General features: G+C 43.2%; 2 protein-coding genes across 3 annotated transcripts in view; one reads left to right on the top strand and one right to left on the bottom strand.

Moving 5' to 3' along the window:
- RFC5 (replication factor C subunit 5) lies at nt 1–22,245 on the top strand. Its single transcript, XM_070762878.1, has 11 exons — nt 1–155; nt 1,798–1,862; nt 7,222–7,358; nt 8,505–8,584; nt 10,130–10,203; nt 12,640–12,799; nt 15,084–15,165; nt 16,817–16,946; nt 18,956–19,033; nt 20,229–20,283; nt 21,784–22,245. The coding sequence occupies exons 1-11, from the start codon at nt 100–102 to the stop codon at nt 21,878–21,880; spliced, it is 1,014 nt and encodes a 337-aa protein (XP_070618979.1). The 5' UTR covers nt 1–99; the 3' UTR covers nt 21,881–22,245.
- WSB2 (WD repeat and SOCS box containing 2) overlaps nt 9,455–24,634 on the bottom strand; it is a 30,073-nt gene continuing 14,893 nt past the window's right edge. Inside the window, exon 9 of one of the 2 annotated variants that reach the window (XM_070762875.1) lies at nt 9,455–10,288. In XM_070762875.1, coding sequence (XP_070618976.1) covers nt 10,252–10,288 — 37 coding nt within the window. In that variant the 3' untranslated portion in view covers nt 9,455–10,251. Of the gene's footprint in view, nt 10,310–24,634 lie in introns of both variants that reach the window. The other variant, XM_070762874.1, reaches the window with a different exon arrangement.

Below are 24,634 nucleotides of genomic sequence, written 5' to 3'. Positions count from 1 at the left end.
GTTTCGCCCTGGCTCTCGCGAGAGCAGGGCTGGCCAGGGCGCCAAGCGCGAAATTGCGGCTGCGCAGTGTTGCCCGGCAGAAAAAGAGAGAGAGAGAGAATGGAACGTTCGGCGGAGGCGGCGACGGTGGCCGGGAAGAGTACGAACTTGCCTTGGTAAAAGGGGGGTTAGAAAAGAACGGGCGAGGGAGAGGATGCTCCGTTGCTAGGAGACGGGCTGGCCAGAGGTAGGCAAAGTTGGCTCTTCTGTGACTTGTGGACTTCAACTCCCAGAATTCCTGAGCTAGCATGATTGGCTCAGGGATTCTGGGAATTGAAGTCCACAAGTCATAGAAGAGCCAACTTTGCCTTCCCTTGCTGTAGGCTTCTGCAAAGGCGCGACGGACCACTGCCCCTTCTTTTTTGGGAAGGGGGTGGGGTTTCCCTTGTAGAGGGCGGTGCTTAACGCAGAGGTATGCCCAGGTGTAGATGCTTGGAACAAACTTCCAGCAGAGGTGGTTGGTCAATCCACAGGAACTGAATTTAAACATGCCTGGGATAAACATATATCCATCCTAAGATAAAATACAGGAAATAGTATAAGGGCAGACTAGATGGACCATGAGGTCTTTTTCTGCCATCAATCTTCTATGTTATCCAACATCTTCTTAAAAACTTCCAGTGTTGGAGCATTCACAACTTTTGGAGGCAAGCTGTTGCACTGATTAATTGTTCCAACTTTGTTATATTAATATGGCAAATAAAAAAATAAAATAACAATAGGACAAACATCCAATAGAACAAATGCAAAAATACAAACAGATGGACATTTAAAACACTATACAATATATTTTTCAATATTTTGTGTCAAAACATCTGCTACTTTCATTCTTATTATTTTAGTACTAGTTATACCGTTCATAACTTAACCTATAGCTACATATACACACAGATATTTTGTCATTCAAATTTTGTTTTTGTTTTTTTCCTTTTTATTATTTTGGTTCCTATTTTCTAGTCAACTATAAAATCCATTCCAATTTTTTAATTTATTTATTTGTTTGTTTGTTTGTTTATTTATTTATTTATTAATTAGATTCACAACATACAATAGAACAATTCGCAACAAATCTAATAAATTTTTAAAATTATTTTAAAAAAACATCATTAAACCAGACATTCACACAGACATACCATACATAAATTGTATAGGCCCAGGGGAGGGGGGAATACCTCAATTCCCCCATGCCTGACGGCAGAGGTGAGTTTTAAGGAGTTTACGGAAGGCAAGGAGGGTGGGGGCAGTTCTAATCTCCGGGGGGAGCTGGTTCCAGAGAGTCGGGGCCGCCACAGAGAAGGCTCTTCCCCTGGGACCCGCCAGACTACAATTGTTTTGTCGACGGGACCTGGAGAAGGCCAACTCTGTGGGACCTAACCGGTCACTGGGATTCGTGCGGCAGAAGGCGGTCCCGGAGATATTCTGGTCCGGTGCCATGAAGGACTTTATAGGTCATAACCAACACTTTGAATTGTGACCAGAAATTGATCGGCAACCAATGCAGACTGCTGAGTGTTGGTGTAACATGGGCATACCTGGGGAAGCTCATGATTGCTCTCGCAACTTTATAGTACTGTAGTCAGATTTCTCTTTTTCTTTTAATTCCATCTTCATCCTATCCATTTCAGCACATTCTAAAACCTTACGAATCACCATTTCTTCCTGGAAACCATTTTTTGCTTCCAGTATTGCGCAAAGGTGATTCTGGCAGTAGTTAATAATTGAAGTGTTAAATATTGTGCATTTTATTTTTATTGACAGGGTAGAGAAGTACCGGCCTCAAACCCTCGGGGACCTAATTTCTCATGAGGACATCCTGAATACCAGTAAGTATTCAATAGCTGTGCAAATATTTTAACTGATCTTTAGCGACATACAGCTTCCTCATGGTTTTCAGTGCCCGGTAAAGAAGGCTTCGGTCTGCCATCATTCCAGAAGAGAAGGATTTAGGGGTAGTGATTTCTGACAGTCTCAAAATGGGTCAACAGTGCAGTCAGGGGGTAGGGAAAGCAAGTAGGATGCTTGGCTGCATAGCTAGAGGTATAACAAGCAGGAAGAGGGAGATTATGATCCCGCTATATAGAGTGCTGGTGAGACCACATTTGGAATACTGTGTTCAGTTCTGGAGATCTCACCTACAAAAAGATATTGACAAAATTGAACGGGTCCAAAGACGGTGGAAGGTCTTAAGCATAAAACGTATCAGGAAAGACAATGAACTCAATCTGTCTAGTCTGGAGGACAGAAGGAAAAGGGGGGACGTGATCGAAACATTTAAATATGTTAAAGGGTTAAATAAGGTCCAGGAGGGAAGGGTTTTTAATAGGAAAGTGAACACAAGAACAAGGGGACACAATATGAAGTTAGTTGGGGGGGAAATCAAAAGCAACATGAGAAAATATTATTTTACTGAAAGAGTAGTAGATCCTTGGAACAAACTTCCAGCAGATGTGGTAGATAAATCCACAGTAACTGAATTTAAACATGCCTGGGATAAACATATATCCATCCTAAGATAAAATACAAAAAATAGTATAAGGGCAGACTAGATGGACCATGAGGTCTTTTTCTGCTGTCAGACTTCTATGTTTCTATGTTTCTATTTCCCCAACCAGTATGGACTATGGTAAAGGATTGTTAATTATTTTAATTAAATTAGCCCTGAACTGCTTTTATAACTTGCATAATAATTTGCTTGCATTGCACGCCAGAACAACTAGACACACAAGGACAGCTTCCCCCACCACGCCGTCACTCTGCTAAACAGCTAATTCCCACAACACTGTCAAACTATCTCATAAGGTTGTATTAGTATTTTTCTTCTCCTTTTTCTGATTACCTATCTCAGGGATCGGCAACCTGAAACACTCCATTTGGACGCATTTTCCACCAAAAAGAAAACACCGGGAGCCACAAAACCTTTCCTGTGCCTGAGTATTTCCTGCCACAAAACTAGTATACGTAGTTGAATTAAATGTTCTGGTTTTTTCTGAAACTTTTCTTGGATTTGTCCACGGTTGGGATCAAAAAGCTGAATAAATCGCATGCCACCACGTATCACCCATTAGCAGTTGTGACACATATTTTGAGTGACAGGGAGCTGCAACAGAGGGATGAAAGAGCCACATGTGGTTCCAGAGCCACGGGTTGCTGACTCCTGACCTATCTCCTTATCTTCTTATGACTATAGCTTTGCGGCTTGTATCTTATGATTTATTTCATTTTTTTTAGTACCCTAATATGATTTATGCTGATTGCTTGTTGAGTATCCTATGGCTATTCCTAAGTGTAGAATCTTATGATTTATGGTTATTGTACTCTATCATGACTATGATAATGATTTATCATTTGCTGCTGGTATGTATATTGAGAGCTTATGCAACTTGTTTGTCCAATCACACTTGGCCAATAAAGAATTTTAATTCTAGTTGTTATTGCCCCAATTCTGAAAATTAACTCCTTATAACCCCCCCTCCCAAACACCCCCCCCTATGTTTACAGAAATGGGGTCTTTTTATTCTTTCAAAACATTATTATTATTATTATTATTATTATTATTATTATTATTATTTATTAGACATTGCTTTTTCCAAGCTTTTTCAGTCCTGCCAAATACAGTGGTCCCTCTACTTACGAACTTAATTCATTCCGTGACCAGGTTCTTAAGTAGAAAAGTTTGTAAAAAGAAACATTTAAATATATTAAAGGGTTAAATAAGGTCCAGGAGGGAAGTGTTTTTAATAGGAAAGTGAACACAAGAACAAGGGGACACAATCTGAAGTTAGTTGGGGGAAAGATCAAAAGCAACATGAGAAAATATTATTTTACTGAAAGAGTAGTAGATCCTTGGAACAAACTTCCGGCAGATGTGGTAGATAAATCCACAGTAACTGAATTTAAACATGCCTGGGATAAACATATATCCATCCTAAGATAAAATACAGAAAATAGTATAAGGGCAGACTAGATGGACCATGAGGTCTTTTTCTGCCGTCAGACTTCTATGTTTCTATGTTTCTAAAAGAAGCAATTTTTCCCATAGGAATCAATGTAAAATCAAATAAAGTATGCGATTGGGGAAACCACAGGGAGGGCGGAGGCCCTGTTTCCTCCTAGGAGATTCCTAGAGAGGCCCCACGGAGGCTTTTCTCCACCTTTTACGGGCCCTGTTTCCTCCCAGGAGATTCCTAGAGAGGCCCCACGGAGGCTTCTCCCCACCTCTTCCAGCCCTGTTTCCTCCCAGGAGATTCCTAGAGAGACCCCACGGAGGCTTCTCCCTGCCTTTTCCGGCTCTGTTTCCTCCCAGGAGATTCCTAGAGAGACCCCACGGAGGCTTCTCCCTGCCTTTCCCAGTTACAGTTTCGGAGGCTCGGGTTTGTAAGTGAGAAATGGTTCTTGAGAAGAGGCAAAAAAAATCTTGAATGCCCGGTTCTTATCTAGAAAAGTTCTTAAGTAGAGGCATTTGTAGGTAGAGGTACCACTGTATCCTCCTAATAATATTTATTTATTTATTTCCTAATTCTTTTACAAACCTGACCAGATAAATAATCTTCTCTATGCCAGTGTTTCCCAACCTTGGCAAATTGAAGATATCTGGACTTCAACTCCCAGAATTCCCCAGCCAGCTTTTGCTGGCTGGGGAATTCTGGGAGTTGAAGTCCAGATATCTTCAACTTGCCAAGGTTGGGAAACACTGCTCTATGCAATCAAATCCTTGCTGTTGTGCATCCCTCATCAAAAACTCTCCTGCGCTATGCAATTCGATGTGCATTCTAATTTGCATAAATCTATCAAGGCAGATTGTAACTCTCTCCCCCTCGTCTGCTTCCAGGCTAATCAATAAACCAATTCTTTTTGCAGTGTAATTACATCCTGGTCTCTGGTTCAAATACACCTCTGGGAAAATCCTCCTGCAAATTGGCTGAAGGCAAGAAATTCCTGTATAGATACCGGTAGTTGAGTCGCATGGTGGAAAAAAAGGAGAGATCAAAGAGATAAGCCCAGATATAAAGCAAATAACCCCCATAGCAGAGGAGGAAGCTGCTATAGTCATAGGGGGGAAACACAATATTTTTATGATGGACCGTCAGACAATCTGCCAGATGTTTAAAATGGATTTGGCAATGTCCTTCTCAGGATAGCTTTGATCTTCTTCGTCTTCTCCATCTTCTCCTCCTCATTCATCTTATCATTTATTAAATTTATATGCTGCCTGATTACTGCTACCTAATGACATTTATACACTGATTTACAAAGCTGATGTACATCACGTGCAGACTTGCTTTGGATGAGATGGGCAGCTGTACAAATTTGATGATTGAATAAATAGTTTTATTTTTGGTCTTTTGCGCCGTTCAACTTGTGGGCCTCTTAAAATGCAAGTATCTATGAGGGCACCCTTAGAATGGGAGAAGGACAAATAGATACGATTACGAGTAAAGCAAAAGTAAAGCATAGAAAAACAGCTTAGAAATCCAATAAATAAAACAGACAGACAGACAGACAGATAGATAAATAAATAAATGTGATTTGTCAGCCAAGCAAAAGATTTATTGCTTGTTGTAGCCATAAGACACCATGTCTGTTTTCCGGCAAAGATTTTTTTTTTTCTCTCCAATCACAATAGGATAGGATAGGATAGAATAAGAATAGAATAGAAAATATGAGATGGGGTGGAATAGAATATAGAATAGAAATAGAATAGAATATATGGGATGGAATAGAATATATTGGATAGAATAGAAAATATGAGATGGGGTAGAATAGAAACATAGAAACATAGAAGACTGACGGCAGAAAAAGACCTCATGGTCCATCTAGTCTGCCCTTATACTATTTCCTGTATTTTATCTTGCAATGGATATATGTTTATCCCGGGCATGTTTAAATTCAGTTACTGTGGATTGACCAACCACGTCTGCTGGAAGTTTGTTCCAAGGATCTACTACTCTTTCAGTAAAATAATATTTTCTCATGTTGCTTTTGATCTTTCCTCCAACTAACTTCAGATTGTGTCCCCTTGTTCTTGTGTTCACTTTCCTGTTAAAAACACTTCCCTCCTGAACCCTATTTAACCCTTTAACATATTTAAATGTTTCGATCATGTCCCCCCTTTTCCTTCTGTCTTCCAGACTATACAGATTGAGTTCATGAAGTCTTTCCTGATATGTTTTATACTTAAGACCTTCCACCATTCTTGTAGCCCGTCTTTGGACCCATTCAATTTTGTCAATATATTTTTGGAGGTGAGGTCTCCAGAACTGAACACAGTATTCCAAATGTGGTCTCACCAGCGCTCTATATAAGGGGATCACAATCTCCCTCTTCCTGCTTGTTATACCTCTAGCTATGCAGCCAAGCATCCTACTTGCCTTTCCTACCGCCCGACCACACTGCTCACTCATTTTGAGACTGTCAGAAATCACTACCCCTAAATCCTTCTCTTCTGAAGTTTTTGCTAACACAGAACTGCCAATGCAATACTCAGATTTAGGATTCCTTTTCCCCAAGTGCATTATTTTACATTTGGAAACATTAAACTGCAGTTTCCATTGCTTTGACCATTTATCTAGTAACGCTAAATCATTTACCATATTACAGACCCCTCCAGGAATATCAACCCTATTGCACACTTTAGAGTCATCGGCAAATAGGCAAACCTTCCCTACCAAACCTTCCCCTATGTCACTCACAAACATATTAAAAAGAATAGGACCCAGAACAGACCCTTGTGGCACACCGCTTGTAACCTGTCTCTGTTGAATGGAATAGAATAGAATAGAATTTTATTGGCCAAGTGTGATTCGACACACAAGGAATTTGTCTTGGTGCAGATGCTCTCAGCATACATAAAAGAAAAATATACATTTGTCAAGACTCATGTGGTACAACACTTAATGATTGTCACAGGGGTCAAATAAACAATGAAGAAACAATCAATATTAATAAAAAATCTTAGGATACAAGCAACCTAAGTGGGAGGAAAAGGATGATAGGAATGATGAGAAAAAACTAGTAGTAATAGTAGTGCAGAAAAAATAAAAACTTAAAATTTAAAGATAAAAAGAAAGAACAAAATAAAAGGGAAAGTGTGGAAAAAGAGAAGAACGCAAAAAGAGAAAAAGAAAATACCAAACATAAAAAGACACCATGTTTGTTTTCTCTCTCTCTTTCTCTCTCTCTCAGTACAGAAATTTATCAGTGAGGATCGTTTGCCTCACCTCTTGCTCTATGGACCTCCAGGGACGGGCAAGACGTCTACAATTCTCGCCTGTGCTAAACAGCTTTACAAAGAGAGAGAATTTGGCTCGATGGTTTTAGAGGTAACCCCTTCTGTGGCCTTAACTAGACTTGGATCATTTTTCCCCCCCAGTCAATGCATGGTTTGAATTCCTGCAAGCATACCGTTGCAGCATTCTGTTTGCAAGATTCTGTTCTAGGTGTATGTACGGCGTCCCATTTCTGTTTTGGTTATAAAAGGTGGAGATTAAAAAGCTCTAGGAAAAAGATTTGGAAAAGTCATCGGCAGAATTAGCCTGCAATACTGCGTTCTAGCAATTTTGCCACCACAGTTCATAGATAGATAGGTAGGTAGGTAGGTAGGCGGGTGGGTGGGCGGGTGGGCGGGCGGGCGGGCGGGCAGGCGGATGGATGGATGGATAGATAGATGATAGATAGATAGGAAGATAGATAGGAAGATAGATAGGAAGATAGATGGATGAATGGATGGATAGATGGATGGGTGAGTGGGTGGGTGGATGGATAGATGATAGATAGATAAATAGATAGATAGATAGATAGATAGATAGATAGATAGATAGATAGATAGGAAGATAGATAGATAGATAGATAGATAGATAGATAGATAGATAGATAGGAGGATAGATAGATAGATAGATAGATAGATAGATAGATAGATAGATAGATAGATAGGAAGAGAGAGAGAGAGAGAGATAGGTAGATAGATAGATAGATAGATAGATAGATAGATAGATAGATAGATAGGAGGATAGATAGATAGATAGATAGATAGATAGATAGATAGATAGATAGATAGATAGATAGATAGATAGATAGGAAGAGAGAGAGATAGATAGATAGATAGATAGATAGATAGATAGATAGATAGATAGATAGGAGGATAGATGATAGAAAGATATAGAGATGATAAAGATGGATGGATGGATGGTGGGTGGATGATAGATAGGCAGACAGGCATGGAGATAGATAGCAATAGCACTTAGATTTATATGCTGCTTCACAGTGCTTTACAGCCCTCACTAAACGGTTTACGGAGTCAGCCTATTGTCCTCAACAATCTGGGTCCTCATTTTACCCACCTCGGAAGGATGGAAGGCTGAGTCAACCTTGAGCCAGTCAGAATCGAACTACTGGCGGTCGGCCGAATTAGCCTGCATTCTAACCCCTGCACCACCATGGCGCTTAATGTGCATTCTTTCTTTGTTTAGCTGAATGCTTCTGATGACCGAGGCATTGATATCGTCAGAGGGCCCATCCTGAACTTTGCCAGCACCCGAACCATCTTCAAGTAAGCGCCTTTGAGATTTCTCTCCTCTGTATAGTGAATTCCTTGGAAAAGGACAATTTTCTAGCCAGATGTGATCTGTGTCTGTCTGTCGGTGTCTGTCTGTCATTTCCTACAAGTAAATGGGATCAATCAGGAAAGACTTCATACAGTCATAAGTGGGAGGAGATGGGTAATAGGAATAATGAGAAAAGACTAGTAATAGCAGTGCAGAGTTAGTAAATAGTTTGACAGTGTTGAGGGAATTATTTGTTTAGCAGAGTGATGGCATTTGGGGGGGAAACCTGTTCTTGTGTCTAGTTGTCTTGGTGTGCAGTGCTCTGTAGCGACGTTTTGAGGGTAGGAGTTGAAACAGTTTGTGTCCAGTTTGTGAGGGGTCAGTAAATATTTTCATGCCCTCTTTTTGACTCGTGCAGTATACAGGTCCTCAATGGAAGGCAGGTGGGCAGCCATTGTTTTTTTCTGCAGTTCTGATTATTCTCTGAAGTCTGTGTCGGTCTTGTTGGGTTGCAGAACCAAACCAGACAGTTATAGAGGTGCAGATGACAGGCTCAAAGACTTATATACTGCTTCACAGTGCTTTACGGCTCTCTCTAAGCAGTTTACAGAGTCAGCCATCATCTGAATCCTCATTTTACCCACCTCGAAAAGAGGGAAGGCTGAGTCAACCTAGAGCCTGGTAAGATTCGAACTGCCAAATTGCAGGCAGCCGGCAGGCAGCAGAAGTAGCCTGCAGTACTGCATTCTAACCACTGCGCCACCACGACTCTACAATGAAGTCCATTGAATTTTAAGAGTTCCCAGTTGTTGTGTTGGGCTCTCTGGTAGAATCCTCCCGAAAATTCACAGGTACAAATTTCAGACACACACACGTTTGAAAATTCAAAACAATGTTCTTTATAATGAAAATGCAAATAAACAGAGCACTCTTTTGGTATAGCAAAGAGCACTCGTCTCCAAACAAACTGGTAATTTGTACAAGTCCCTTATCAGTTCTGTGATACTTAGCTTGCAGCTGTGAGGCAATTCACAGTCCTTCTTCTTTCACAAAGTGAAACACACTTTGCCCTGGTTTAGTTTCAAAGCAGGGGAAAATCAGCAAACAAAAGGTCCAAGTCAGCAAAGCAGTCACGAAACACAACGATCAGATAATCCTCCACAATGACCAAACCCACAGGCTGCTCTTTATAGCAGCCTCACTAATGACCACAGCCCCACCCAACCACAGGTGGCCTCATTTTCTTTGGTAATAATCTCTCAGTTGTGGTTGCCTATGCATCGCTCTCCGCATGCGTGGCTGTATCATTAACTCTCGTTCTGAATCCAAGGAGGAGCTAGATAATTGATCTCCTTCTGAGCTGTCTGCCACACTCTCCTCCTCCCTGTCACTCATGTCTTCTTGGTCAGAGGAGCCTTCATCAGCAGATTCCACCGGGGGCAAAACAGGCCTGCAGCATGTGGATGTCTCCCCCACATCCACAGTCCTTGGGGCAGGAGCTGGGCCAGAGCTAACCACAACACCCGTTCTTGGTTTTTTTGTCCTGTTAGGAGAGGTCTTAAGCTGGTCATTCTGGATGAAGCCGACGCCATGACCCAGGATGCCCAAAACGCTCTCAGGCGTGGTAAGTTGACGCCCCATCCAGAAAGGGATGCTACTAACATCAACAGCCCTAGTAGACACAATTCCCGTTAATTTTTTGATGGCAGCTGTAATAGAAATCCAGGAGTCTAGGTTAATAAAAGGGAAAAACTTTTATTTTAAGCAAAATCAAATCAACAAAGATCAGTATGCATATTGAGACCAAAAAGACCACGGGAAATGTCCATGTGTCTCTAGGGTAACTAATCAGCATTTTTATACCTATTTCACACCCTTATTTCACTCCCATATTGGGAGTTCATGATTCATCGCTTTCTCTGTCATAGAAACATAGAAGTCTGACGGCAGAAAAAGACCTCATGGTCCATCTAGTCTGCCCTTATACTATTTCCTGTATTTTATCTTAGGATGGATATATGTTTATCCCAGGCATGTTTAAATTCAGTTACTGTGGATTTATCTACCACGTCTGCTGGAAGTTTGTTCCAAGGATCTATTACTCTTTCAGTAAAATAATATTTTCTCATGTTGCTTTTGATCTTTCCCCCAACTAACTTTAGAATGTGTCCCCTTGTTCTTGTGTTCACTTTCCTATTAAAAACACTTCCCTCCTGGACCTTATTTAACCCTTTAACATATTTAAATGTTTCGATCATGTCCCCCCTTTTCCTCCTGTCCTCCAGACTATACAGATTGAGTTCATGAAGTCTTTCCTGATACGTTTTATGCTTAAGACCTTCCACCATTCTTGTAGCCCGTCTTTGGACCCGTTCAATTTTGTCAATATCTTTTTGTAGGTGAGGTCTCCAGAAGTGAACACAGTGTTCCAAATGTGGTCTCACCAGCACTCTATATAGTGGGATCATAATCTCCCTCTTCCTGCTTGTTATACCTCTAGCTATGCAGCCAAGAATCCTACTTGCTTTCCCTACCGCCTGACTGCACTGTTCACCCATTTTGAGACTGTCAGAAATCACTACCCCTAAATCCTTTTCTTCTGAAGTTTTTGCTACCACAGAACTGCCAATATAATACTCAGATTGAGGATTCCTTTTCCCCAAGTGCATTATTTTACATTTGGAAACATTAAACTGCAGTTTCCATTGCTTTGACCATTTATCTAGTAAAGCTAAATCATTTACCATATTACAGACGCCTCCAGGAATATCAACCCTATTGCACACTTTAGAGTCATCGGCAAATAGGCAAACCTTCCCTACCAAACCTTCTTCTATTCATCACTTTCTCTGTCCATTGTCCATCTTCTTTTTTTGGGTATCACCCTGAACGTTTCGGGACGTTCATTAATTATTGACGTTCATGCCTTTGTTGGTTTTAATATTTCCACACTTCTTGTTTATTCTTTCTCAAGGTCATTTGCATATGGGCCTGTGATACATTTCCATATTTGTAGAGGAACAGGTCTTCCCTTTTTTACAGGAACAGGGTTGTATGAGACAAATGGGATATAGGGCCTTATAATTTTTTCTTACAGCAGTCATCTTGATCTGTTGTCCCAATGGGACAGCTGATAGTCTGCGTTAAGGTTGCCGTGAATTTTGACTGTGCTAACTTAAAAGTTTGATTTTGTGGTTCTATCACCTTAATATTAAATTGTTGCTATTGAGTAAAATAAATAAGTTAATTAATTAACACATTACTACCTTCCACCTTTATATACTAACTGTTTTTATCCATAACCAAACAATGTCGCTTGGCGGGACCCAGGGGAAGAGCCTTCTCTGTGGCAGCCCCGACCCTCTGGAACCAACTCCCCCCAGAGATTAGAATTGCCTTTCGTAAGCTTCTTAAAACCCACCTCTGCCGCCAGGCATGGGGGAATTGAGATACATTTCCCCCCTAGGCCTTTACAATTTTATGCATAGTGTGTCTGTATGTATGATTGGTTTTTATATCATGGGTTTTTTAATTGTTTTTAGTATTGGATTATTGTCATATATACTGCTTTATTACTGTTGTTAGCCTCCCCGAGTCTGCGGAGAGGGGCGGCATACAAATCCAATAAATGAATGAATGAATGAATGAATGAATGAATGAATGAATGAATGAATGAATGAATGAATGACTGACTGACTGACTGACTGACTGACTAACTAACTAACTAACTAACTAACTAACTAACTAACAATTTTCCTGTTCCTATGTATTCTCCTTAAAGTCATAATACACCAAAAATGAGAATGTAACCACACTAAACGATATGAATAACTGCAGAAAATATTTTTTTGGAAAAAAAAGCTATAAGAACTAGATAGCCAAGAGAGAAAGAGAGCTTTCTCTCCTATTTTTAACTATGTTAATGTATTTTTTTTCTTTGTTGTTGCCGTGTTCTTCTCTTTGATTTATATGTACATTTGTAAATACACGTCTTGTTTACTTTGCTTTTAATCAATTAAAGTAATCTATTCAAAAGTTTGACTTTATACGTCTTTTCCAGTGATTGAGAAATTCACAGAGAACACCCGGTTTTGCCTGATCTGCAACTACCTCTCCAAAATAATCCCAGCTCTACAATCCAGATGTACCAGGTTCCGGTTCGGTCCGTTGATGCCAGAACTCATGGTTCCCCGGCTGAAGCATGTTATTGAGAAGGAGAAGTGAGTAAGAAGCCTTGGAGTGGCAGAAGGAGTCAGCGATCCAATTGTCGGGGTTCCAAGTTAACTGTTCTGACCCAGCCTTAGAAGAAACAAGAAACAGACTCCTTGTCCTGAAAAACTCCTCTTTATTTATCTCTTGTGAATTACTGTATTTTAGACGCACCCAAATTATCAGCCTCTTATACTCTGAATGTAGCTTTTTTCTTTCAGCCCTAACTAGCTATTAAGATCTCCCCAGCTCTTATCTTGCAAGCTCTTTCAGTGTTACTCTCTGCAAAGAATATTTTCCCAACCTTGCCTTTGTAGGGTTTTTTTTCATTCTCTACTTGCTCCGAATGTTTCTTTCCATCCCTAACCAGGTGTTAACGATGTTCCCAGCTCTTACCGGCTTGCAAGCTCTTTCAGTGTTACTCTCTGCAAAGAATATTTTCCCAACCTTGCCTTTGTAGGTTTTTTTTTCATTCTCTACTTGCTCCGAATGTTTCTTTCCATCCCTAACCAGGTGCTAACGATGTTCCCAGCTCTTACCGGCTTGCAAGCTCTTTCAGTGTTACTCTCTGCAAAGAATATTTTCCCAACCTTGCCTTTGTAGGTTTTTTTTTTCATTCTCTACTTGCTCCGAATGTTTCTTTCCACCCCTAACCAGGTGCTAACGATGTTCCCAGCTCTTACCAGCTTGCAAGCTCTTTCAGTGTTACTCTCTGCAAAGAATATTTTCCCAACCTTGTCTTTGTAGGGGTTTTTTCATTCTCTACTTGCTCCGAATGTTTCTTTCCACCCCAAACCAGGTGCTAACGATGTTCCCAGCTCTTATCAGCTTGCAAGCTCTTTCAGTGTTACTCTCTGCAAAGAATATTTTCCCAACCTTGCCTTTGTAGGGTTTTTTTTCATTCTCTACTTGCTCCGAATGTTTCTTTCCACCCCTAACCAGGTGCTAACGATGTTCCCAGCTCTTACCGGCTTGCAAGTTCTTTCATTGTTACTCTGCAAAGAATGTTTTCCAAGCCCTAAGTATTTCCAGTTTTTTTTTAATTGCTCTAACTTGCTCCAAATAAGTTTCCTTTCAGCCCTAACTTGACTTCATCGAAGTGTATAGAATCATGCATGGGATAGAAAAGGTGGATGGAGAAAAATTATTTTCTCTATCACACAATACTAGGACGAGGGGGCCTTCCCTAAAGCTTATAGGTAGGAAAGTGAGGACAAACAAAGAGAAATATTTCTACACCCAGAGGGTCCCTGGTTTATGAAATTCACTTCCAGAAGAGGTCGTGACAGCTGTCAGCCTGTATAGCTTCAAGGCAGGATTAGACAGATTCGTGGATGCCAAGTGTATCATAGGTGGTTATTGAAACGGATGTCCAAATGCTGCCTCTATGTTGGTTGAGGCAGGCAGGATCCCCTTGGGTCTCATTTGTTTGGGGTTTGCCTTCTCTTTCTGCTCAAGATCCCCATGGACAATTGGTGGTCCACTGTGTGACACAGAATGCTGGACTCAATGGGCTTTGGCCCAATTCAGCATGGCTCTTCTTATGTTCTTATGTTCTTATGTCCTCCGTTGTTCTCCTAACAGTTCTGCGCATACTGTTCTGGTTTCTGGTAGAAGTTTAGTAATTACAAATAACTCTCATTAAATGCATCATTTCATGAATAAAGCAATTCGATTTATTTCTCTGCTCTCTTGTACTTCAACACATTCCAGACATCAATCGGTCCGTTATCTCTCTTCTAGCCGCATTTCTTACATTCCTTTTCCTGCTTCATTTAGACAAGATTTATTTCCTAACTACATAGCTATAAAAAACAGCAGCCCTGACTAAATACAATGCAAAATTCTTTGGCTTACTTTAGCATGGCGAAAAGCCCCTCCATATTTCTTTTCAGCAACGTTGAAACTCCACCCTTCTTCTCCACTAGCCCCCTGACGTGCCAAATACCTCACTACAATATTTAACCCATTCCTCTCCTTAATATCTTCTTCCAGACCTCTGTTCTCTACGTTTCTGCATCCTTCTGAATTTAGGATTAACCCAGCGAGCATCTGATTCTCCCTCGCTAGATCCTGAACTCATAGCCCCATCCTGTGGCTGGCCTCCCACCTGTTCTACTACCTGTAAACCCCCCCCCCCACTACTTCATAAACACTATCTGAATCTGAGTCCTCAATATCTTCATCATCCTCCAACTGATCAGGAGTATGTACAACACATACTGGGAGGGTTGGGTGTACGGGAAAAGGGCCTGATTCTTGGCGGCCCAGTCAATTCCCTTTTGCTCTTTTCAGCGTTGACGTAAGCGACGACGGAATGAAAGCCCTGGTGACCCTGTCCAATGGTGATATGCGCCGATCTCTAAACATCTTGCAGGTAAGGCTTCCGCACAGGTGTAGCTTAATCTTCCTAACACCGAGACTGCTTTGTAGCGGGCATCAATGGAGCCACTGGTTTCATCAGGAGTTGAAATGCAGGTCGTCCTTTAATTCAAACAGCTGCTAAACCAGGCAGGGGTTTAGTTGACCCATGCCTGAATTTATGACCTTTCTCGACGCCGTTTATTTATTTAATTTATTTATTTATTTATTAGATTTGTATGCCGCCCCTCTCCGAAGACTCGGGGCGGCTAACAACAAGACAATGTAAACAAATCTAATATTAAAAATAATCTAAAAAACCCCAATTTAAAGAACCACTCATACATACAAGCATACCATGTATAAATTCTATAAGCCTAGAGGGAAGGGAAATTTCAATTCCCCCATGCCTGACGACAGAGGTGGGTTTTAAGGAGCTTATGAAAGGCAAGGAGGGTGGGGGCAACTCTGATATCTGGGGGGAGCTGGTTCCAGAGGGTCGGGGCCGCCACAGAGAAGGCTCTTCTCCTGGGTCCCGCCAAACGACTTTGCTTAGTCGACGGGACCCGGAGAAGGCCAACTCTGTGGGACCTAACCGGTCGCTGGGATTCGTGCAGCAGAAGGCGGTCTTGGAGATATTCTGGTCCGATGCCATGAAGGGCTTTATAGGTCATAACCAACACTTTGAATTGTGACCGGAAATTGATCGGTAACCAATGCAGACTGCAGAGTGTTGGTGTAACATGGGCATATTTTGGGAAGCCCATGATTGCTCTCGCAGCTGCATTCTGCACGATCTGAAGTTTCTGAACACTTTTCAAAGGTAGCCCCATGTAGAGAGCATTACAGTAGTTGAGCCTCGAGGTGATGAGGGCATGAGTGACTGTGAGCAGTGACTCCCGGTCCAGGTAGGGCCGCAACTGGTGCACCAGGCGAACTGGGCAAACGCCCCCCTCGCCACAGCTGAAAGATGTTTCTCTAATGTGAGCTGTGGATCAAGGAGGACGCCCAAGTTGCGGACCCTCTCTGAGGGGTTTAGTAATTCCCCCCCCAGGGTAATGGATGGACAGATGGAATTGTCCTTGGGAGGTAAAACCCACAGCCACTCCGTCTTATCAGAGTTGAGCTTGAGTCTGTTGACACCCATCCAGACCCCAACAGCCTCCAGGCACCGGCACATCACTTCCATTGCTTCACTGACTAGATAAGGGGTGGAGATGTAAAGCTGGGTATTATCTGCATATTGATTATACCTCTCCCCATGCCCTTGGATGATCTCACCCAGCGGTTTCATGTAGATATTAAATAGTAGGGGGGAGAGGACCGACCCCTGCTGTGATAATATGTTGAATGAGGTAGTAGTAGCATTTTTTTCATTTTTGATCTATTACGCCTAGCAGGAAGATCTTAGGCTTTAACTCAAGATTTTGTTTGGTAATTTCAAAAATCCATGTATTAATTTTGTTCCAGATTTTCTTTATTTAATGCATTTCTCGGCTAGCAGCATAAAAGTTTGGGCTCAACTGTGATTGTAAGTGGATTCAACGACCAGTGGTTTAGTCCAGTTCTTCTGGTCCTCTTAAGCCAGCAACCAGCCTTCACGGGATAGATGACCCTCCTTGAGCAAAGGAACCAATGATGCCTCATTTCTCTCTTCCGTCTTGCAGAGCACCTACATGGCTTTTGGCAAAGTGACCGAAGAGACCGTCTACACTTGCACGGGGCAGCCGCTCAAATCAGATATCGCAAACATCCTGGACTGGATGCTGAATCTGGACTTCACTTCCGCCTACCGCAGTATCCTTCAAATGGGAATCAGGGTCCAGGTGGCTTATTGGGATGGGATAGGAAATATGGGATGGGATAGAATGGAATGAAACAAATAGGAATAGAATAGAAAATATGAGATGGGATGGAATAGAATAGAATAAGAATAGAATATATGGGATGGGATAGAATAAGACTAGAATATACAGTGGTACCTCAAGATACGAACCCCTCGTCTTACGAACAACTCGTGATACGAACCCGGGGTTCAGAAAAATTTTGCCTCTTCTTACGAACTTTTTTCGAGTTACGAACCGGCGTTCGGAGACTGCTGGGAAGCCGCGCGGCTGTTTTAAAAGGTAACAGCCGGGCGGCGGGGCTTCCCAGAAGCCTCCCGAACGCCGGTTCGTAACTCGAACAAAGTTCGTAAGAAGAGGCAAAATTTTGCTGAACCCTGGGTTCGGTTCGGGAGGTTGCTGGCAAGCCCCCCAGGCCGGCTGCGACCTTTTAAAACACCCGCGCCGCTTCGCAGCTGTCTCCCGAAGCCGAACGCGGAAGTTCGGCTTTAGCGTTCGGCTTCGGGAGACAGCTACGAAGCGGCGCGGGTGTTTTAAAAGGTCGCAGCCGGCCTGGGGGGCTTGCCAGCACCCCCCTGAACCCCGAACTTTTGCCGAACTTCCGGGTTTGGGGTTCGGGGGGTGCTGGCAAGCCCCCCAGGCCGGCTGCGACCTTTTAAAACACCCGCGCCGCTTCGCAGCTGTCTCCTGAAGCCAAACGCGGAAGTTCGGCTTTGCCGTTCGGCTTCAGGAGACAGATGGGAAGCGGCGCGGGTGTTTTAAAAGGTCGCAGCCGGCCTGGGGGGCTTGCCAGCACCACCCCGAACCCAGGTTCGGGGCGGTGCTGGGAAGCCCCCCAGGCCGGCTGTCACCTTTTAAAACAGCCGGAAAGCCGTTTTTTTGCGGGGGGTTTTTTGGTTGCACGGATTAATTGACTTTACATTGTTTCCTATGGGAAACAATGTTTCGTCTTACGAACCTTTCATCTTACGAACCTCCTCCTTGCACCAATTAAGTTCGTATCATGAGGTATTACTGTAATAGAATATATGGGATAGAATAAGACTAGAATAGAATAAGACTAGAATAGAATAGAATAGAATATATGGGATGGGATAGAATAAGACTAGAATAGAATAGAATATATGGGATGGGATAGAATAAGACTAGAATAGAATAGAAAAGAAAATATGGGATGGGATAGAATAAAATGGAATAAATAATAGGATAGGATAGAAAATATGGGATGGAATGAAATGGAATAGAATAAGAACAGAATAGAAAACATGAGATGTGATTGAATAGAATAAGAATAGAATAGAATAGATGGGATGGGATGGGATAGAATTTATGGGGTAGATAGAATGAAATGGAATGAATAGGAATAGAATAGAAAATATTAGATGGGATGGAATAGAATTAGAATATATGGGATGGGATAGAAAATATGGGGTGGATAGAATAGAATGGAATGAATAGGAATAGAATAGAAAATATTAGATGGGATGGAATAGAATTAGAATATATGGGATGGGATAGAAAATATGGGGTGGATAGAATAGAATGGAATGAATAGGAATAGAATAGAAAATATGAGATGGGATGGAATAGAATGGAATGGAAGAGAATATAGAATAGAGTAGAAATAGAGTAGAATAGATGGGATAGGATGGAATGGAATGAAGATCCAAGATCCTTCTCCCAGTCGTTGCTGTTGAGTGTGGTTTCACCCAGTTGATATGTAAGACTTTGGTTTCTCTTACCTAGGTTTTTATTCTCGTTTCCTTTTTTAAATTGCACTTTTAGCTTTCTCTCCTTTGCTTTTTCCCCCCTTCTTTCCCCTCGTCTGTTCTGTTTTCGCTTCTGTGGGTTCTTATCTGCCTTCAGACCTTTCAATTAACTATATATATATATTTGAAAGGAGAGAGATTTGGGCTGCCACCCCGTACCACGGAGCTTGGCTCTCCTTGACCCTTTGCTCAGACATCCTGGAACTGAAAACCTTGAAGGGCCTGGCTCTGCAAGACATTCTAACAGAAATCCATTTGTTTGTTCATCGAGGTAAAAGGACATTGTGCAATTCTTTATTATTTCTCCAAAAATTTACTCCAGGTAGGCGGGTTGGGACAGAAATGTTATTGAGACATTTGGCTAATCACATCTGGTGCAGAGGCATACAGCAATAGTCCTTAGACTTATATACCGCTTCGTAGTCCTTTACAGCTCTAAGTTTACAGAGTCAGCCTATTGCCCCCCAAAATCTGTGTCCTCATTTTACCCACCTCGGAAAGATGGACGCCTGAGTCAACCTTGAGCCGAACAGGATCGAACTGCTGGCAGTGGGCAGAGTCAATCTGCAATGCTGCGTTTTAACCACTGTGTATGATGGATGGAGGATGGATGGATGGATGGAAGGAAGGAAGGAAGGAGGGAAAGAAGGAAGGAAAGGAGGAAGGGAGGGGAAAAAGGGAGGGAGGAAGGAAGGAAAGAAGGGAGGAAGGAAGGAAGGAAAGAAGGGAGGGAGGAAGGAAGGAAGGAGGGAAAGAAGGAAAAAAGGAAAGAAGGGAGGAGGGAAGGAAGGAAAGAAGGGAGGGAGGAAGAATGGAAGGAGGGAAAGAAGGAAGGGAGGAAGGAAGGAGGGAAAGAATGAAGGAGGGAAAGAAGGAAGGGAGGAAGGAAGGAGGGAAAGAAGGGAGGAAGGAGGGAAAGAAGGGAGGGAGGAAGGAAGGAGGGAAAGAAGGAAGGAGGGAAAGAAGGAAGGAGAGGGAGGGAGGGAGGAAGGAAGGAAAGGGAGGGAGGGAGGGAGGAAGGAAAGAAGGGAAGGAAGGAAGGAGCAACAGCAATATCCCTTAGACTTATATACCGCTTCACAGGGCTTTACGGCCCCCTCTAAGCGGTTTACAGAGTCAGCCTATTGCCCCCAATAAACTGGGTCCCCATTTTATCAACCTCGGAAGGATGGAAGGCTGAGTCAACTTTGAGCATCGAACTGCTGACAAGGGGCAGAATTAGCCTGCAATGCTGCATTCTAACCACGGTGTCATCACAACTATAGAATAGGGAGGGATAGAGTAGTATAGAAATAGAAATCAAATAGGACTTATATACTGCTTCACAGTGGTATATAAGATTGTTGGGCGCAAGATGCCCCAAGACAGTATATAAGTCTTAAGTACTATTGATATGGCTACTTAAGGCACAATGAAAAGGCATCGTTTTTGTAAAAGGTTGCCTGCACTCTCTCCTTATCCTACAGTTGATTTCCCAACATCTGTTCGCATCCAGCTGCTGATCAAGATGGCAGATGTGGAGTGAGTATTCTTCATTGCACATGTCCCCTGACAGTTTTAGGATAAGGTAGATTCGGGTTAACATTTCATTGGTCCGCTGACTTCCAACCACTAGTTTAAAAACACACGTGCAATTTTGCCCACGGGGTGTTGAGAATATGAAGGAGAGAACTGAGAAGATCCTTTAACATTGTGGGATGTTCTTTTATTTATAATTTATTTATTAATTGGATTTATATGCCTCTCCGAGGATTCAGGGCAGCTTACAGCATATTAAAAAAAACCAATATAATACAATGTCTTAAATCCAATTAATGTAAAATCCCCAATTATTAAAAAAAAAATCAAGCGTTCCCACTCAGACCCCAAACACACACAATATTCATGGGTCAGGGAGTTAGAGCCTAATAGCCCCGAGCCTTGTGACATAAATGAGTCTTAAGACTCTTACGGGAGGCGAGGAGGGTGGGGGCAGTGCAAATCTTCGGGGGGAGCTGATTCCAGAGGGCCGGGGCCGCCACAGAGAAGGCTCTTCCCCTAGGCCCTGCCAAGCGACATTGCTTAGTTGATGGGACCTGGAGAAGGCCAACTCTGTGGGACCTAACCGATCGCTGGGACTCATGTGGCAGAAGGCAGTTTTGTAAGTACTCTGATCCAGTGCCATGAAGGGCTTTATAGGTCATAACCAACACTTTGAATTGCATCCGGAAACCAATCGGCAGCCAGTGCAGTCCGTGGAATGCTGGAGAAACATGGGTATGTCTTGGAAGACTGCATTTTGCACGATTTGAAGTTTCCAAACACTCTTCAAAGGTAGCCCCATGTAGAGAGCATTGCAGTAGTCAAACCTCGAGGTGATAAGGGCATGAGTGACTGTGAGTAGAGACTCCTTGTTCAAATAAGGCCGCCTTGGTCTCTTCAGCCTTGAAAGATGGCAATTAAGGGGTGACTTGATCGAAGTGTATAAAATCATGCACGGGTTAGAAAAGGTGGATAGAGAAAAATTCTTTTCTTTATCACAATACTAGGACAAGGGGGCCCTCCCTAAAGCTCCTAGGTAAGAAAGCGAGGACAAATCAATATTTCTTCACCCAGAGGGTCCTTGGTTTATGGGATTCACTTCCAGAAGAGGTTGTGACAGCTGTCAGCCTTGATAGATTCAAGGCAGGATTGGACAGATTCATGGATGCCAAGTGTATCGACGGTTATTGAAACGGATGTCCAAGTGCCGCCTCTATGTTGGTTGAGGCAGGCAGGATTCCCTTGGGTCCCATTTGTTGGGGGTCAAGGGAAAGGGAGGGTCTTGCCTTCCTGCTCAAGATCCCCATGGACAATTGGTGGGCCACTGTGTGACACAGAATGCTGGACTCGATGGGCTTTGGCCCGATTCAGCATGGCTCTTCTTAGGTTCTAACTGGTGCACCAGGTGACCCTGGGCAAACGTTCTTTACTGGCTAAATGGGTTTCTTTAGCGAACGTCCTGCGTAAGATGGGGTAATCTCCTGTTCCGTTGTCTTTCAGGCACCGCCTGGCCGCAGGGACCAATGAGAAGATCCAGCTAGGGTCTCTTGTAGCTGCTTTCCAAGTCACCAGAGATCTGATTGCAGCTGAGGCTTGATGACCGAGCTACTTTCTGAACTACAACCTGGGTACCCAACGGTGGTCCTTGGGACTCACCTGAACCGTTCCCATCAAGCCTTTTGTGGTTCGGGAGGTCCTACAGCTTGATCGTTCTCAGCGCTTCTTCGGATCTTAAAGAAGAAACGTGGTCCTCTTTAAGCAACCCGGACAGAATCATTTGCCAGTCGACATTAATCAGGAAACGGTCTTCAAGATGTTTCAGAATGAAGGTCCTCTCTTTATTAGGTCTCCAGAATCACATCACCGGTTCAAAAATGTCTCGGAATACGTTCTCACTAGCACTTCCTGAAGCTGCACCCTGACTCCAACAATCTTGTTTGAAATAAATTCATTTCTATGAAAGTATCGTACGATTGTGTAATTGGAAGAGTCCAACTGCTGCTGAATTCTGTTTAAAAACATCAAGTAACTTACGAACAACTGTTCCCACCCACCCACCCACCCCACTATTCCATTGGTGGACAGCTTTTATTATAAGGAAATTCCTATTCAGTGGTACCTCTACCTAAGAATGCCTCTACTTACAAACTTTTCAAGATAAGAACCGGGTGTTCAAGATTTTTTTGCCTCTTCTCAAGAATCATGTTCCACTTAAAAACCTGAGCCTGCGAAACTGTAACCGGAAAAGGTAGGGAGAAGCCTCCGTGGGGCCTCTCTAGGAATCTCCTGGGAGGAAACACAGCCGGAAAAGGTGGGGAGAAGCCTCTGTGGGGCCTCTCTAGGAATCTCTTGGGAGGAAACACAGCCAGAAAAGGAGGGGAGAAGCCTCTGTGGGACCTCTCTAGGAATCTCCTGGGAGGAAACGGCCGGAAAAAGCAAGGGAGAAGCCTCTGTGGGGCCTCTCTAGGAATCTCCTGGGAGAAAACAAGGCCGGAAAAGGCAAAGAGAAGCCTCCGTGGAGCCTCTCTAGGAATCTCTTGGGAGGAAACAGGGCTGGAAAAGGCAAAGAGAAGCCTCCGTGGAGCCTCTCTAGGAATCTCCTGGGAGGAAACAGGGCCAGAAAAGGAGGGGAGAAGCCTCCGTGGGGCCTCTCTAGGAATCTCGTGGGAGGAAACGACCGGAAAAAGCAGGGGAGAAGCCTCTGTGGGGCCTCTCTAGGAATCTCCTGGGAGAAAACAGGGCCGGAAAAGGCAAAGAGAAGCCTCCATGGAGCCTCTCTAGGAATCTCCTGGGAGGAAACAGGGCTGGAAAAGGCAAAGAGAAGCCTCCGTGGAGCCTCTCTAGGAATCTCCTGGGAGGAAACAGGGCCGGAAAAGGCAGGGAGAAGCCTCCGTGGGGCCTCTCTAGGAATCTCCTGGGAGGAAACATGGCCTCCACCCTCCCTGTGGTTTCCCCAATCGCATGCCTTATTTGCTTTTACATTGATTCCTATGGGAAAAATTGCTGCTTCTTACAAAATTTTCTACTTAAGAACCTGGTCATGGAACGAATTAAGTCCGTAAGTAGAGGTACCACTGTGTTTAGATTTAGGAATTTCCTTATAATAAGCAAGACGCGGTCCTTTCGCCCACCACCTGGGAGATAATTCAGATCTCCCATCAGGCTCTGTCCAGGATAATTTACACCAGCTGGGCAGAACAAACTCTCTTGATTTCCATCCGCCCTAAAAATTCTTCGCTTCCTGCCTCCCAATTTAACAAGCGAGGCACTTATCAAAACTCTTTTCATGGTGCAATTTTCACGATTCCCCACATCTGGGGAATTCCTAAGTCCTACGAAATATCACCACGCTTCTGTTTGGTTTTGTGTTTCCGTTCAATCATTGGCTGTTTTTGCTCTCTGATCTTCGGAGGGTAGAGGAGGTAAACCCCAAACTGCTCTGAGATCAATAATCTTGATATGCACCTCTGACTTATTTGATTGACAAAGTGTTTCCCCATTCAAGTCAGGATAAAAAATAAAAAAAAATAATAAAAAATCAGAGCTTTGATTTTCATTTCCCCGTAAAAGCTCAAAAGCTTCATTCAGTGGTCTGTTGTTGCAGGAAAGATTTCAAATTCCACGTTTGCATTCCTGGAGATGACCTGAACCTAATTTTTCCTAGACAGTGGACAAACAGGAACCAAAAGCACTCTGGAATGACCCAAAAAGTTGCCATTGGCTGACTAAATAATGACACACTATCATTGTTTCCTTCTGTGTCCTGAGCTGTTGGTTTTGGGTTTTTTTAATGCCCGAGAGGCAGCTGTGGGTATCAAACCCGCATCCCAATACAGTGGTACCTCTATCTAAGAACGCCTCTACTTGCAAACTTTTCTAGATAAGAACCGGGTGTTCAAGATTTATTTTGCCTCTTCTCAAGAACCATTTTCCACGTACAAATCCAAGCCTCCGAAACTGTAACTGGAAAAGGCAGGGAGAAGCCTCTGTGGGGCCTCTCTTGGAATCTCCTGGGAGGAAACGGGGCCAGAAAAGGTGGGGAGAAGCCTCCATGGGGCCTGTCTGGGAATTTCCTGGGAGGAAACGGCCAGAAAAGGCGGGGAGAAGCCTCCGTGGGGCCTTTCTGGGAATCTGGGAAGAAACAGGGCCAGAAAAGGTGGGGAGAAGCCTCCGTGGGGCCTGTCTGGGAATTTCCTGGGAGGAAATGGCCAGAAAAGATGGGGAGAAGCCTCCGCGGGGCCTTTTTGGGAATCTCCTGGGAGGAAACAGGGCCAGAAAAGGTGGGGAGAAGCCTGCATGGGGCCTCTAGGGATCTAGGAGGAAATGGCCAGAAAAGGTGGGGAGAAGCCTC

The sequence above is a fragment of the Erythrolamprus reginae genome, chromosome 10 (assembly GCF_031021105.1).
Source record: "Erythrolamprus reginae isolate rEryReg1 chromosome 10, rEryReg1.hap1, whole genome shotgun sequence".
In the NCBI taxonomy this organism is placed as follows: domain Eukaryota; kingdom Metazoa; phylum Chordata; class Lepidosauria; order Squamata; family Dipsadidae; genus Erythrolamprus; species Erythrolamprus reginae.
This window is presented reverse-complemented; position numbering and strand designations above follow the sequence as displayed.